The sequence below is a fragment of the Electrophorus electricus genome, chromosome 11, assembly GCF_013358815.1.
Source record: "Electrophorus electricus isolate fEleEle1 chromosome 11, fEleEle1.pri, whole genome shotgun sequence".
NCBI classification, from domain to species: Eukaryota; Metazoa; Chordata; class Actinopteri; order Gymnotiformes; family Gymnotidae; genus Electrophorus; species Electrophorus electricus.
The window spans coordinates 8,327,921-8,344,326 of record NC_049545.1 but is presented as its reverse complement, the minus strand read 5'-3'; the positions used below and the strand labels follow the sequence as shown (position 1 = coordinate 8,344,326).

Sequence of the window (16,406 nt, the reverse complement as noted above, 5' to 3'; positions counted from 1 at the left end):
TACAGCATGATAGCCTCTAACAATTTTCTGATTCATGTTACTGATGGAAAATTCTTTTTCATCAGCCAGGCTAGGCTGCAAAAAATGTCTCATTTACTGTCAACTTTAGGGGTTTGGTAACTACTATAGGTTTTAATAAACAAGGGTTATATTTAATACATTCTGAATAAATTCCACTGAGATGTTCAAATGCAATAGCTGAAATTTACATTTACAATATTTTGTGGACAAACCTTGACCAAAATGAAATAATCTAGGTTTATTACATAAAGAGCATTTTACCTAGGAGAACTATTTCTAGATCAGTCTCTCTGTGTGATTGAGCTTTGGCATAGTCCAGACCCCCAGGCATATATCCAGAGTGAAAGAGGGGTTTCAGCTGCACCTGCAGTGTACCCTTCTCTCCCCCTATCTTGCAGTTTCCTACAAGAGATGTTTGCATTCTTCCCATCTCAGTTAGGCTATCTTACCAGTGTGCTACCTGTCAGCTATGTAATTATAGGATTTGGAGGTTCCAACACTGGTCTATGGGCCTAGAGAGAAAGAGAGAGAGAGAGAGAGAGAGAGAGAGAGAGAGACTGACTGACTGATTGACAGAAAGTGATTGATCACAGGACAGGTTTGACATATATGCCTCCTGGTAAATTGCTTTCTGCTTCAGTCACACTAGCAGCCAGCAGGTTGAGTCAATGTGACATCAAAGGGCCACACAGAATTCAGTTTAAAAAATACCAATCAATATTTTAATACGTTGCTTTCAGATTTCTGTATTTTTTATCCATAACATCTACATATTTGCTAAATTTCTTTTAAAAGGTTTGGAAAATGCATGTTATATTTAGTAATTGGTGTAAACATAAAACATTTTCTTCAATTCCATTTTAGATCTTTTTAGGTCTTCAACAGTATTTACACAGAATAGTACTGTGCTTACTAGTTAGAATTTCACAAGTTTACATTGCTTCAAAACAATCACAGACGATGAAGGAAGGCAGCCATTCATACCAAACATATACACAGGAGTACATTCTAGGCAGGGACCTTCCCGTGTTGTTCACGTGTTACATTAGCCTTTCGTCCATGGGTCAGTGAGTCTTACTGAGTGGCTACCTTTTCAACTCCATGTTGGTTGTTTGGCTTTCCACTGAAAGTGTCATCAATTCGGCCTTAGGGACCAGACAGAGTGAAACCTGGAATGGATAGAGCAGAGTTTTTTTACTCTGCACTCCTCTAAGTTATGTGGCATACGCCTATGGGCCCACCGTCATGTCATTAACAAAGCGAAGTGAGAACAGCAGGGTGGAGGCATGGTCAGTAGAGCAGGTTCAAAGAATTAAAAAAGCAAATAAAAGCAGCTGTTCTGTTACAAGAAGTCCACATTAAAGCATCATTTTAGAAAAGTGACAGGCTAAAAACATGGTGGAAAAAAACTGGGTTATTCTGAAAAAGTATATGAGTCTATCTGAATCCCCCAAAGGATAAAGAAACTTAATCTGATTGCCATAATCTGTTAAACTGCAAATAAATTAACACAATATAGAATATTATTTGTTGTATTATATTTGTTGATATAAATTTATATACATCATTATATTTGTTATGTAAACAACACTGCTATGACTTGCGAGAACAGTAAAAGTTATAATACCAAAAAGACAAAATAATTTTCATAGTGTTGAATTAGAATTTATTTGTACTTTTTTCACTTCAGTGTCCATAATCTCAATCTTCACTCTTGTAACTACAAACACTCCATCATACCCTCCATTCTTGTAACTACATAGCCTCCATGCTTTAATGCTCTTTAATTTTAATACTGAATATTTCATAGTAGGTACTATAAATACACCGGAAGATTAATAACTAAACAATAAGTCTGGAGTTAAAGAGGATAAAACTGATATTGGGTTCACCATAAGATATAATGAGTATGCCATTTACTAAAAGAAGAAATATGGAGAACCATATATTATTCCATATTCTACACAAACTTGATTGATATTGTGTTTGGTTGGTCCATGACATCAGAGACCTGCACTACATTTAGATATGGCCATTTTAAACAATGGAAGGAAATGTAACCTCATGTCTACCAGTCTACTCCTACTAATTGGTTTACATCTTACTGAAAGAAATAAATAAACAGACAAGTAAGAACTCTCACACAAGCATTGGCTTAATTCATACTTGCCAGAAAATGTCATAATATCAACAGAGATAATATAAACCATTATGTGTTAAAACCTGTTTCACACAATTCAACAAATTCACAAGCTGTTTCTCAATATCTCAGTTCTTCTCTCATGTTAAATTTATGTTGTGTATATAAAATAAATAGAGACTGCATGAGAACCAGGTTGACATATTATGTACCCAGTCAGATGCAAATTTTAGTAGTATGAATAGCTAGTTATTACATAAAGTGAACATGTCAGTAATAGTGCCAAAACACCTTTGTTGGTAGCATTAGACCTTCTTTATTCTCATTACAAGTTGTTTGGACTGGAATTTCCTGAACTTTACTCTCTTTACAAATTATTTGTTTAAATTCCTCATAATTTGGTCTTTAAATACTTCACTAATGTTTATGTATTAGTAATAGCAACAGAAGGTATTCAAAAGTATAATCACCCAAATATTTACAAAGCTCTCTGTGATAAATTAGTTGTAGATTACAAAGATTTCCTAAATAGAGCATACATGATTATTCTGTAAGAGTTTGTAGAATCATAGGACTAGAAGAAATCCATTTAATTCAATATGCCTAACACGTTTTTCAATGGCATATTGCAAGCCCCTACATGCAGGCTATGAATTCTCCTGAGAGCACATCTTTTTGTCCTAAACTCTGACAAAGTGGCATTTCTTTTTTCCTTCTTTTTCTTTTTCTTTTTTTTCTTCTTGAGTAATTAGCAATTCAATCAAAGGACATTTATTTTAAAGGTCAAAATATCTAAGATAAAAATCTAAAATGAAATGTTTGAGTCATGTTGGCAGTCCTCTCAGTTTCCTCCTTGATGCTAAAAGATTCCCAGGGCTCTCTGAGCTTGATCGATATTCTACATTTCCCAAGTTTGCTCAGGAAAAAAAAAACATTCCTAATTGCCTTGCCAAACTCAAATCACAAGGAAATGTAGGAACAAAAAATATAGATGCATTTATTTACAGATATGACGAAGTATGAATGGGAACTCGGGGCTTAATGAAAACAAATTGTCATTTTGATGGGAGACGCCACACTGGCTGCTTAGAGCAAGGCAGGCTCTCTGCCCGCAACATGTTTACCCTGTGGGAGGTCATGTGGTGTGTGTGCTCACATGAACAACATATAAATCCAAATGAAATTAATTATATTATTGTTTCAGAGACAAACTTAGTAAACTGTGGACATTCCAGTGGTTGGATGAACTCAGTACAACCTTTCCCATTTTATTTTCACATCTTTTCACAGCTCCATCCCCAGGAACATTTAAATGAAACTAGAGGAAATCTAGTCTTTCACATCCTACCTAATGCACAGTAGCTGTGTTGTACCATTATATCTTTATCCTTCCCCATCTGTGCCAATAGAAAGGATGAGAATATTTAGGTTACACACTTCCTCTTACACCACATTCCCCAAGACATAGGTCACACACATTATGGCCTTAACAGTCCCTAATTTGCAACACATATATACAAACACACACCTGCAAGGTTAAGGCCGTCTGGGGAGAAATACAGCTGTCTAATTTATTAGTCCCATGAGGGGGGCAGGGACTGTGGATCTCTGTTGGCCTGACTTCCGTCAGTGGTCTTTCAGCCCAGACCTCCCCAGCACAGAGCTCCACTGTGACAGAAAATGTCTGGTGCTGCAGTGGGGTCCACTCCCAGGCCTTTGGCTCGCCTCCTGCTTTCCTCCCTGTCTGAGGCAGAGGCAAGGCCATCAGTCACCCGACTGGGTCACAGGCACAATGGTGCAAGCGAGGTCTCAGGGCCCAGCCGATGCAAACAGCCTCCAAGCAGCAGCTGATAAGGCTCACCTTCCGGGACCTGGGGGGTTCTGCAGCTCCTTAGATATGCATGCTGTATATATGGTGAGCTTTCTGCCTGGCCTGAAAACCGGGCTCAGCAAGTACCATTGCAAGTATCATTACACTCATTAGCTTATGATTCTGGAGGTAGGGGGAATATAGAGAGGATCTTGAAAACAATCATAAATCAGCTCTTTCAAATTTACATAGATCCATTACATTACATACTACACATTAGTATATTGTCACTGGTCACTAAGCCATTAAATTGTATCCTACATAAACCTATTCTCATTCATTCTCTCATCAATCATATTTTATAGCTGAACTGTTATATTGTCAACATTAGCAAAGGAAGTGCTTGAGAGTTTGATTTCCACTAAGTATGTACATTCATGACATATGCACTACAAAACAAGAAATGAGCAATCATTACAAATGCTTTATCTCAACTAACCCCCACAAAACCAATGAGTTGAGCATAATAAAGTTTACTAATAGCCAACTTTCTTGATCAGTTACTTGTTCTAAGGGTATTGAAGTACTTAGTGTTTCATTTGTTAAATACCAGCTCTTCCATGCCAACCATCCCTGCCACTTCATATATCACATATACAAACGCTATTTTCTATTCATCTGAAAGTAATGGGAGCACTGCAGCAATGAGACCTCTTCTTAAGCCATATATGTACATGCCTTAGTTAAGAATAATGATGCATATCACATCATTAAAAATTTTATTTGGCATCTATATTATCTACGTCATGGCAAGAAATATCTCAGCGTTGAACAATTTCAGTGTCCTTAGGCAAACCTTGTTTGGCAAAATGTTAGCTCTGTCCAAACCATCAAACAGAGGTTCTGTTTGCCAATATAGGATCTCTGTAGTCTCGACAAATCCAGTTAACATGACTACAAGTGAAGTGTAGGCATAATGTGGCCATAATTTCTTTGTAGAATGTAGTGAAGTTATTCTTACTGGTTGCATTCTGTGCTTGTGAAAGAAGGCAGGAAATCCCTCTAGATTGTGCAAAGATTTGGTTGACTAAAAAAATGTTACTGACTTGATTATGATCATCCTTGAATCCTAGTTACTGCAGTGTCACTGTCTGTCTGATGGAGGTTGGCTAAATCTCAACTTGGTACAATAAGGGGACATTCATTTGAATGACCAATAACAGAATTAACTTTTTTGCCATGCTGATCTGGTCCTGAGATATCATAAAATCTCTGTGGAATGTAATTAATTATAAGTGCTGCCTATGAAACACATTCTGGAAGGCTCCAAGGAACAAGTAGCCAGATATTCTGGTGGGCCTTTTCTATTCAAAGTGAAAAAGTGAAAGGTGCAGTGTAGGGTTTGTTTTATGGCTTGCTGTATTTGATTTTTCTTCAGACTAATGCAGTTCAAAATTAGGCACAAAAGTATAAACTTTGATTCCCACTTGAACCAACTAGCTCTGGGCCCGCGATCTACTTCCTACACCTATCCAGGCCAGCTTCAGTCTGGGTGCTGAGGAAGATGATCTATTGGCCTCTCCCTCCCTCTGATGACCAGTTCACTGTCATAGTGCTTAGGCCTGGGTTTTGTTAGGTCCAGGAAACAGACTCTTCCTTCACGTAAACATGGATTTAAAGTCTGTTTTTGTCCAGACTGGTACTGGCACGCAACCATTGCTGTCATTTCTTTCAGATTCATTGAGGAAGGAGATGCAGCTAAAGCTAAAGTGATTGGGAATGTAGTGTTGTTTGATTTACTATATTACAACAAATATAAATATGTCAGAACCTTTTTACTTCAGAAAATCTATGTGCACCACAACATGTAAGTGACAATTCCTAATACATCCATTTAAGATATTTGATTTTGTACTTCACAAAACTTCAGCAATATAATAGTGGTTAGTGGCTAATAAAATATCACAGTACCAGCTACCACAGCTGCTACCCATCCCCCGCTGCCATTTCTATAAACTTGAATAAATGTATTTGGTGTTAAAAGAGACTAGCCCAACGACTATTATGCAGGTAAATATACGATACAGTAATAATTTCAGACGTCTCAATCCAAATAAAAAGAAGTCATGCTTAAACAGAGATTGTTTTAAAACACTGAGATATAAAAGGCAGGATAATGCCAATATGAAATTATATGTGTGTTGCAGGCGAAATAACAATAGTTTGCTGGAAAGAGATTATCACAAACTGATTAGAAATTAACTGTATAATGCATGAGTGATATGAACTTCGGGACAAAAACAATAACAAAACGTAGTTTCCCTTTTACACAGTAATAACCAACTGACATGCTTTGGTACAATGAAAATATATGACATTTGCCTTAAACTCATAAACATGACTTAAAATAAATCAAGCGCATAGGGGGCTAAGGAAATGCCCTATTATGAGAAGCAGATTAAACAAATTAAATAATTTCTGGTTTGATGTGTTAGGGCTTTTCTTCTTTTTTTCCTTAATTTGTATTGATCAATAATATTTGCATACAAATATGCGATTTACAAGTAGCCTGTGGCATTTCCTCTATACCTAGGGGCATAACTCAAATTTACATAACATTATTTTTTATATATGCGTTTTTGTTAGTTATAAGCTTATTTTTTATTACAGTATTAAATGTAAATTGATTTACATGATCTGTGTTTAAGACAAGAGTATGAGCAGGCATGATCCTTCTCGGTCAGCGAAATATTTTGGTTCAGTGGGACTAACCAAACCTAACGGCGCCATTAGCGTCCAACTCAAGAGCAGGCAAAACATTAGCAAAATATAGCAACGTATGAGGGAAACGGAATCTCTGAATAGAGAAATACATGTGGTACACTGACATGGTAGCTAGTGAGCAAATCCGTGGATCAGACTAATGAAACGTCTATTAACTATTAACTGAGTTTATACAATCAGCTCACGCCGGTTTAGTGATTTTCTTTTCTTCTAAACAGATCTGAAGGATTAGAACCTTGCATTCAACTGTTACCAGTTGTTAAAATCTCAAAAATAGCAAATGGTGTGGGGCTAGTAAAATCAAATGTACATATGCTATGCTCTGTAAGACATTTTACGCCGTTTATCCTCTTTACACAGTGTCAGCACTTCTGGCTTTATCATGATGGATGGTGGGCATTTTTTAGAAACCGCGACTCAGAGAGATACATTGGTGCTGGTGAAACTTTCAGAGCAAACGAGATAACGTATAGGATGTACGTGGACAAAATGCAAGAAATAGCCTAATGGCCATTTGAAACAGTATGTTAGCCTGAAATTGTTACACATAATCCTTACACATCAGGATGGCAAATTCTAAACAGGTTTTTGCTAAAACAGATATTGTTGAAAGGTGTTAAGCCTGAGACCCGTTTCCTAAAATCATCGTAGCGTTAAAAGATAGACATCAGTGTAATACTCGCTCTACCATTTAAAGATTGTCCCTGATAAATGTCTCCGTAATTGTTAACTTTGGGAAAAGCGTAACTCTTCCATTTTTACGGCTCACTTTCGTGGGCCATTTTGGTACATTTATCTTCTGACGGGAAGACATCAGCCTAATCTAAACAACACTGTTGACTGCTAACGGATGAGATTATCTTGTCCTACTCTCTCCCCTTTCTTTCCTCTACCTTTTAGCTGGAACCAGGCTTTGGTCACTGGCGCCGGGGTAGGGACACGTATGACAGCAACATAGAAATGAGTTGCGCATCCTTGCGTAAGAGACAGGTTGGTTGTTTCCAAACTTGTGGACATGTATAGGTTATTATCAATTAACAAAAATAAATATAATTTAAAACAATATGGTATAAAACTGGCTATTCGTTTGGAAAGACTAGAACTGTTTGAATAATCAATACGATTTTTTTTTTGTTTTAATTGCACAATTGGACGACTGTGTGAAACGTATTTAAAAATACGAATGATCTTCGATATGTCCTTTTACGAGATATGCAGCGCATAATAATCATTTAATTTATATTTATGTGCGAAACATGAATAAATACGTTCCTAAAATAAATTAAACCAGTTTATTAAGTGAAGTATCTTAAACAAATAAATAAATATCGAAGCACAAGAAAAGCAGCAAAAATAATAATAAAAAAAGAAAGTATGTTTTGATCGCTCGAGCTGTCTGGTGCGCATATCGATGCCTACTGTGCATATAGGTGTCTAAAACCGTCCCAAATACTAAAATACCATTCAAGTTTAGTATTTTGGAAAAGTACAAATTGTATTGCTAAATGCCAAAATTGGACGCAAATCCATTTCTATTGGATCATTATATTCATACAAAAAACATGCAAACATTTCAGTATTGTAACGTTTCTTTGAGCGTACTTCAAAAGCTGAAGTCTGATTGCCAAATAAAAGGTTCCTCCTCATCTAACTTTACTAGACATACTTTACATTTTCTAAAAATGGAAATACCCCCGAACATACACTCGCACGCACTGGTGCGTACAACACACACACACACACACACACACACACACACACACACACACACACACACACACAGCTGATTACTCAAAAATGAGGCATACAAGTTTGCTTGCTCCAGATGTGTTATCTAAACTCTTTTGGAAGACATTTTGTGGTTGATTACCACTAAAGGTCATGTTTAAGCGTCCACTTCTCAGTAAGGAGTCATAAAAGTCAGTTTGTGTAGTAAAAGAAACTTTGTTTTTTTTGCCCTATCGTGGTTATGAGCATCAAAATGGTAGGGTGTTTAACTCTTCGCTTGAGTCGCTTGAAAATAAGAATGATTGTCTTATATTTTCACCTAAAGCAAGTAGGCATATGTCCACATATAAAACACTATAAATTCCACCATTTCTCAAACTTGAAAACTACAGAAAATATTAAAGAGCAACACACACAGCCTATGCTTTTTTTTTTTTTTTACACATGACAAAATAAGAGTCGGTTAGCGGTATAACGAGACACAACGTCAGCTTTCTATTAACAGCAGCCCTATAGCCACCATGTGTAAGTTAACCAAATATAACTTTACGCTACGTTATGCATATATTGTTATATATCGTTTAATGATGTGGTCAAAGGCGAAACACTCGTGGTCAAATAGAGCAAATAAAATAGGAGCTAGGTGGTTCGGATTAGGGGAACATAGCTCGTCACTCCTCCAGCTTTATCCCGCCCCGATAGCATGACATCACCGGGACGAAGCAATGCCTTGTCTTCCCGGACTTCAGCAAAACACAACGGTTCAAGGCTCAATGCTGTCACGAGGCGACTGGCGTTCTGCATGATTATGTGTCATTCCTTTCCGAAAATGGAAGATTAATCGACACATTGGGTATGTTTATATGAAATCGTTGGCTATCTGAATATATATATATATATATATATATATATATATATATATATATATATATATATATATATATATATATATATAGGCCTATACATATTTCTTTAACAAGAGTTAATGCTCACGGCCGCCACTTCTTCAGTTAATTTTCTAGATGTCATTGAAAAGAGCCCCATGATGCTTCCAAGCCCAGTAATGTCAACCCCATTTTCTGTCAAGGATATATTGAAATTGGAGCAGCAATCTCACCACCTGCACAGCCAATCTCTACATCCAGCGCATCAGCAAACACACTTGCACCCGGACTTGCAGCAACGTTTTCAGACACCACCATCTTGCTTGCTCGGCGGTGGAGACAGCCCTAGTTTCTCGGATAGTGAGGACAGGATGTCTTTTCTGAACTCGCTCTCTGTGCAGGACAGCTTGGTAGAAAGTAGTCTTTCTCCACCGATATTTGTTCATTCCGCTTTGGGACATGTCGACCCCAAATTAGAGGAAGATCTGGAAGACCAGGAATCCAGTAAGTAATTTGCACTTTATACTTTTTTGAATGTGCCGGAGAAATTGATAAAAGAAAACTGCTGTATAAAGTTGTCCAAAGGATAAAAGTAGGCTCCATTACGTAAATAAATGCATGAAGTAAAACCTGAAGTGCCTGTAGCCTAATTATGTTGGAAATATTAGTTTAATTCAGTGTAATTTGATTTATAAAAATTTGAGAATTATTTTTTTATGTCAAATATAAGCTTAACGGGGACAAATAATTACAGGAAAAAATTGCTACAACTGTCCTATGTTAAATGGGTTTGGAATTATATATGAATATGTGTACATTAAAGTTAAAATTACAGAAATAATTTTTGAAGGTAACTTTTTTTGTTCCAGAAAAGAATATAGTATAAAAAAATGTCAGCATGCTCCAAATGTTTAGATACACTCCAGGTATGTGTAGGCATGTTTCTATAGCAATATGTTCTCACTGTGTCATCTTTTCTTTATTTATATATATATATATATATATATATATATATATATATATATATATATATATATATATATATATATATATATATATATATATATTCCCTTATCGTGTTTTAGAAAGCTGCGGCGCTGCCCTCCGTTCCACGGAATGCGAAGCTGAGATCCATTCAGATACAGAAAGAGCTCAGAGACAGAGAACCAGAAGGAAACCGCGAGTTCTCTTCTCTCAAGCGCAGGTCTTCGAGCTGGAGAGGCGCTTCAAGCAGCAGCGATACTTGTCGGCTCCTGAGAGAGAACATTTGGCTAGTACCCTGAAACTTACATCAACGCAGGTCAAAATCTGGTTTCAAAACCGAAGATACAAGTGCAAACGGCAGCGGCAAGATAAAACACTGGAGATGGCAGGGCATCATCACCCACCGCCACCGAGACGAGTGGCAGTTCCAGTTTTAGTCCGGGATGGCAAACCTTGTTTATCTGGATCGCAAAATTACAACGCTACCTATGCTGTCGGGCACAACCCATACAGTTACAATGGGTATTCAACTTATAATAATGCTGCATATACAAACGCCTACAACTGCACATATCCAAGTCTCCCAACTCTTTCAACAAACACAGCCGCCAATCCATTAATGACCATGAGTCTCAACAATCTCGGATCTCACTCCCAGCCCCAGTCATCGCAAGGGACATCAGTTTCACCATGCCAAGGAACTTTGCAGGGTATCCGTGCATGGTAGTGCATGGAAAATCGCTACCCACCTGTACACTACACAAATAACAAGCTTGACACTAATGGCAGCCCATTTTAGATATTTTGTTATAAGTAAAGGTATCAACCAACAGAGTAACAGTATTGGACACTTTACAATTTTGCGCAACAAAAGTACAACTGCTGAGTGCATGTAAATTAAGTTGTTTTCTGTTGAAAATGTTTATTGAACATAAAGTTGTTAAAGCGCAGACATCTCAAAACATTGCAAAATTGCAGACAACGCTACTCTGCGTTGGACCAAATCTTGAATAACATTTGAATAGAGGTTATGGTACCCATATACCTATGAAAAAGCTATTTATGCGTCAAGAAAGTGGGAATTATATTGTTGGCTTCTTGCGTACAGTGCAAGTCATCCTGTGTCTAGTGTTTATGTTATTGTTGCTTCGATTTTTTAAATTTAGATGTGTGTTATGCCTAGGGAAATGGGGAAAGGTGAAAAATAATGGAATTAGCAAAAAAAAAAAAAAAAGCAAAATTCTAGGTCTGTTGAATTCATAATGATATGTTCTATATGTATCAAAATATGCATTAAAATTAGTATGTAGCCAAAACGATCATCTAATGCACACTGAATCAGTATTAACCTCCCCCACCATCTTAATCCTTTGCGGGGATATAAGTGGGTAACTGAAGGAACGCTAAGATCCTTATACTGAGTCTGAGTCAGTGTTTAATGTCTGATAACCCTTCTGTGCGCTTCCTCTTTCGGTTATTTTGTTTTATAAAAAATAACATTTTATGTTTCTTGCCTTTACTTTGCATGACAACAGTTATAAAATAAAGTCAGGATATTCAGTTTGATCTATAATTAAATGAAGCAAACGATATTTCAGATATATTTGAAGTACTCATTCGTTCACATTTTCCCAAAACAAGTATGAAAGCAATTGTTGGTGTAGGCTATTTATGTTGAGGGAGGCCAGACACACTATGCTTGTTGACGAAAACCAGAAGCCAAACGGGGAACTTCAAGAGTCATAAGGAGTGGACATTAATATGAGTTAGGTAATTCAACAAGACTCAGTTGGAGCTTTGTGCTGTAGCTGGCCTAATTAAAGAGATTATTGTAGGGTGGTTTAGTATTGTCACTGCTAAAATTGTGAAATTACTTAACCGACATGCTAATTTAAATCGGTGTATATATATATATATATATATATATATATATATATATATATATATATATATATATATATATATATATATATATATATATATAAGATTCATTTGTCTGACGAAAGTTTAAGTCATTTTCATAAACTGCGTTGTCCACACTTAACGCTTGTACGGATTAATTTCAAACTACACTGGCAAACCCTCCAGTAGAAGATGTGGTGTGCTTAAGTACAACGTGGCAGGCTTTTATAGCCCTGCTTTGAGTTTATACCGCAGAACCTGCAGAGATTTGCCGTTGCAGACGCTTTTAATGGAGATTAATAGTAATCTAAACAAAGCGTCAAACAGGTTTTGTCTCCGCTGATAGCAAGGATGACCACTTCTTCTGACTACTGCACTACCGGTAGGACATACCTGGTGTCAGGATAAGTGGACCAGACACTTCAATGTAAATAGTGCTGGCGACAGAGTGGCGATGCCTCAGGACGCGGTTTGGCCAACGCGCATTGACACAGCATACTTACTAAGTGCTAGAACTGTGATTTGTATCTATAGAACATATGGAAGCTTTTCCATCAGGATTGTGTGGTTATAGTGTCCCTTCCCCATGTTTCCTGGGAAATCAAGACCAAAAACCATTTTGGGAAGATTTTTGGCATCTTACAGATATGTCGAAAACAATTAAACAAATTTTATCGGAGTAAGAATAAAATGCACTGCCTAAGCCTTTAGTCTCCATGACATGTGTAATTTGCTGAATGTGGTAACAGGTCTATTACTAAATTCCGTCAGCATTTTAAACATAGGATACAAATAGCCATGTAATACAAATTATTGTCTACACCTCTAAACCTACATGTTTTAGTGTGTAAACAGAAGAAACAGTCAGAAGCCCCAATATGGTGATAAGGCCTACTTGCCCTAAACACGCCCAGAGCAGTGTTTATTTAGCATTATAGGTTCTGGTGGGATTGCAAGCAGAAGACAAGCATCACATTAATTTCACGGTGTTTAAAATAAAATGCAGAATCAATTTGATTTGTAGGCTAGATGTTGTCTTAATGTATAAATAGTCAAACGAAATAAAAAAAAACGTATCTTAATTATATAATTTTCAAAGAAACCCGAATGAAACTACACACCCGTAATTGCATAGATATTAAGAACTTATAACAAGAACTTGGTGTGCTTACGCCTCTCCCTTGTAGACAGAAGTTAATAAAACCGCATAGATTACAATAATTTAATCGGTGCGATACTGATTTATTACAACCGGCTGTTCATTCAGAATATTAGACAGATACCTTGTACGTGTAAATTTAGAGAATACAGTCCATCTGTTGTTATGCTACTCTATAATAATGGTAATTTCATTACAGCGTCCGCCGATTGCTAAGTTTACGTTTGTTCATATATATATAGTGCCCCCTATCTGATAAAGATGGCATGACACAAAATTGCCATATGTTAAAATTCCACATGGTGGTGCTGAAATCTTATTTCCCAAAAGCCTGAATGAGTGTTTTTTTTTTTTGTTCACACTGGCCCAGACAGTTCGCTAAAAAATAATAGAAAATCTCGTTAGTGACTAGTAGAGGAGACCTTATTAATGAACAGAACTGTTTTCAGTTATAGAAACAATAATAACAAGGACAACAATAATAAATCAGAATGTTACTTAGCTTCCATAAATTAAAGTGTAGCTAGATCAAAGCCATCACTCGAAACCAAACACTAATGATAAGAAATAGCCTAATAGTTAATAACAATCTAAATACAACGACGTCGTTGTTGTTGCTAATTAAATCAAGAACCACACAATTGTAATAACATATTGCAATGTATGAACGTCAGGAGCAAGTATCATCTTTATATGCTAAAAACTGTAATCCTCATTTGATAAGAAAGAAGAAAATTATTGTTTATGTGCTCTCCAATTAATTGGGCCTTATAAGACTATTAGTGTAATTTTAATAGCTTTTGTCACTGCTGTCTAATGTTTTTAGTGGTATAAACATGGGTGTACATTTCATTGATGGATACAAATACCAGAAAAGTGGATATTAAAATGATTATTGGATACGAAATTCCTTAGTGGATACTAAAATCGTCACTTTTTTGGTTTGTTTGTTTGTGTGTGTGTGTGTGTGTGTGTGTGTGTGTGTGTGTGTGTGTGTGTGTGTGTGTGTGTGTGTGTGTGTGTGTGTGCGTGTGTGAGAGAGAGAGAGAGAGAGAGAGTTTTGATGAAGTAGCTAAGATGACAAGTAGCTAAGATTTCTGTACACTACTAGAGTGCGGTGTATCTTACACAGAAAACAAGGAAGCCTATGTTGAAGCAACCCATTGCCAAACCTTGACTGCTGACTATGGTGTATTACAACCTTACTGTCCAAGGTTACAGAGAGCTTAGGACATTATCACAATTACTAACGTAGCAAGATAAGAAAGCGTGGAAACATACCAACCATAAATCAGGAGCTTAACATACCTACGCCAGCTCTGTCGACAATAAGTAAATAAAATCATTATATTAAATAAAAGCCTCTGTTGAACTGGAGAATGCTATCATTGCGTTCCTAATATCCACTTCTGCATCAAGTCAATTTGCATTTAAAGTACGGACACAGTCTTGTCACAGCGAAATTAAGTACAACTAAATAGAATTTACGGACGACTTTAATTAAGTACTTGTAGAACCTCTCAAAGCAAGGGGGGGGGGGGGGGGGTGGGCGGAGCAAAGCGGCACAGTAAGCCAATTGGCAAAGCGTTTGTAAGAAGTAGAGAGTGTTAATGCAGACATGACATTTTCTGACACATTGCTTGTTGATTGGACCAGAAGGAGTTTCACCGCAATTAAACCAAACTTAAATTGAAAGACAATCCTTCCCGTGAAAGACGAGGTTAGTTCTTTAAAGCAGTAAAAGAAGACCTAGCTTATACGCATCAAGTTTTCACAGTGTGGACAATTCTTAAGAGGGTACACATTTTTGAGGGTACACAAAGGTTATATAAATGTTGTAAATGGCGGGCTACCAGACCTCGTTCTTAATTCATAACATTTTGAGTCGAGGGACTGAAAAAAATATTGTGTCCCGGGATTATGCCGACGAATTTACGAATTCAAAGCTCCTCGAAAAGTCAGATGGAATAAGATGTTCAATGCAGTCTGAGGACAGTAATGAGGATGGGAGAGGTAAGGGCATCGTTCGTGGGAATGGTCGGACTGTTCCTTGCGTCCTTGATGTTGATTCAACATCAGACCGACAGTCTTGCGAAGAGGAATATACTGGAGAAGAGTCCTCACATCAAGGAAACCGACAAAGTAAGACTTGAGAAACTTATGATATGTAAATGGTCAGTCAAATATAATGATTTGATGTAGGCAAGTCAGCATTATAGAATGCGTAGGAAGTTCTCATGTTTTGTAGCTGCTATCCGCATAGTGCAAACAAGTGTTTGGTTAGGCTACAGCCTTTTCTATAAATTAAGGTGGAACAATGTGTCGGTGTTTTTCATTTTCGGAAATTATTTTTGATTCTACATGAACACATACAATCGAAATGTGTTTGATTTGACTTTGAGGGTGGAAAATAATAGATGTGCCGTAGCCTCATCTATGCAATTAGGCAATAAACACATTAAATATATTCTATGAGTGGAACAATTTAGAGCGCTTAATCACTTTATCCATTTCTATACAGAACTCAACATGCAACTGCCAGTCATTGACCGAGAGAATGTGGAGAGCTGTAACTTTGTAGATCGTCACCCTAAATCCAGCAAGAAAAGGTCTCGTGCTGCCTTCTCGCATGCGCAGGTCTATGAACTGGAGAGGCGATTTAACCTGCAGCGGTACTTGTCCGGACCGGAGCGCGCGGACTTAGCAGGCGCTCTGAAACTGACGGAGACACAGGTGAAGATTTGGTTTCAAAACAGGAGATATAAAACTAAACGACGACAAATTGCAGCTGAGCTTGCTGCAACCTCTACGTCTACACTAGCGAAGAGGGTTGCTGTGAGAGTCCTCGTAAAGAATGACCAGAAGCAATACAGAGCTGAAGACTTGGCCACGCCGCATTTTCTTCCTTTACATCAGTCATATCAATATTGCCCTTACTTGTACTGTATACAGCCTTGGCTGTCGAATTCCACGTTAAATGGGGGTTTGTACTGA

The 16,406-nt window shown here is 37.2% G+C and overlaps 2 protein-coding genes across 2 annotated transcripts; both read left to right on the top strand.

Annotated features, from left to right (window-relative positions):
• The first annotated feature begins 9,255 nt into the window (after window positions 1–9,255).
• On the top strand, window positions 9,256–12,061 carry nkx2.3 (NK2 homeobox 3). Its single transcript, XM_027010618.2, has 3 exons — window positions 9,256–9,336; window positions 9,494–9,871; window positions 10,453–12,061. Exons 2-3 carry the CDS (start codon window positions 9,526–9,528, stop codon window positions 11,076–11,078), a joined length of 972 nt encoding a protein of 323 aa, XP_026866419.2. The 5' UTR covers window positions 9,256–9,336; window positions 9,494–9,525; the 3' UTR covers window positions 11,079–12,061.
• Window positions 12,062–15,253: 3,192 nt separating this feature from the next.
• On the top strand, window positions 15,254–16,406 carry nkx3.3 (NK3 homeobox 3). The gene is made up of 2 exons (XM_027010734.1): window positions 15,254–15,554; window positions 15,955–16,406. Exons 1-2 carry the CDS (start codon window positions 15,254–15,256, stop codon window positions 16,404–16,406), a joined length of 753 nt encoding a protein of 250 aa, XP_026866535.1.

What these genes read in the sequence shown, in the direction of transcription:
- nkx2.3 (XM_027010618.2), top strand. Translation starts at nt 9,526, where the DNA reads ATGATGCTTCCAAGCCCAGTAATGTCAACCCCATTTTCTGTCAAGGAT. An exon ending in TCTGGAAGACCAGGAATCCA is followed by an intron (nt 9,872 to 10,452) that starts GTAAGTAATTTG and finishes ATCGTGTTTTAG; the next exon opens with AAAGCTGCGGCGCTGCCCTC.
- nkx3.3 (XM_027010734.1), top strand. Translation starts at nt 15,254, where the DNA reads ATGGCGGGCTACCAGACCTCGTTCTTAATTCATAACATTTTGAGTCGA. An exon ending in ACATCAAGGAAACCGACAAA is followed by an intron (nt 15,555 to 15,954) that starts GTAAGACTTGAG and finishes TGCAACTGCCAG; the next exon opens with TCATTGACCGAGAGAATGTG.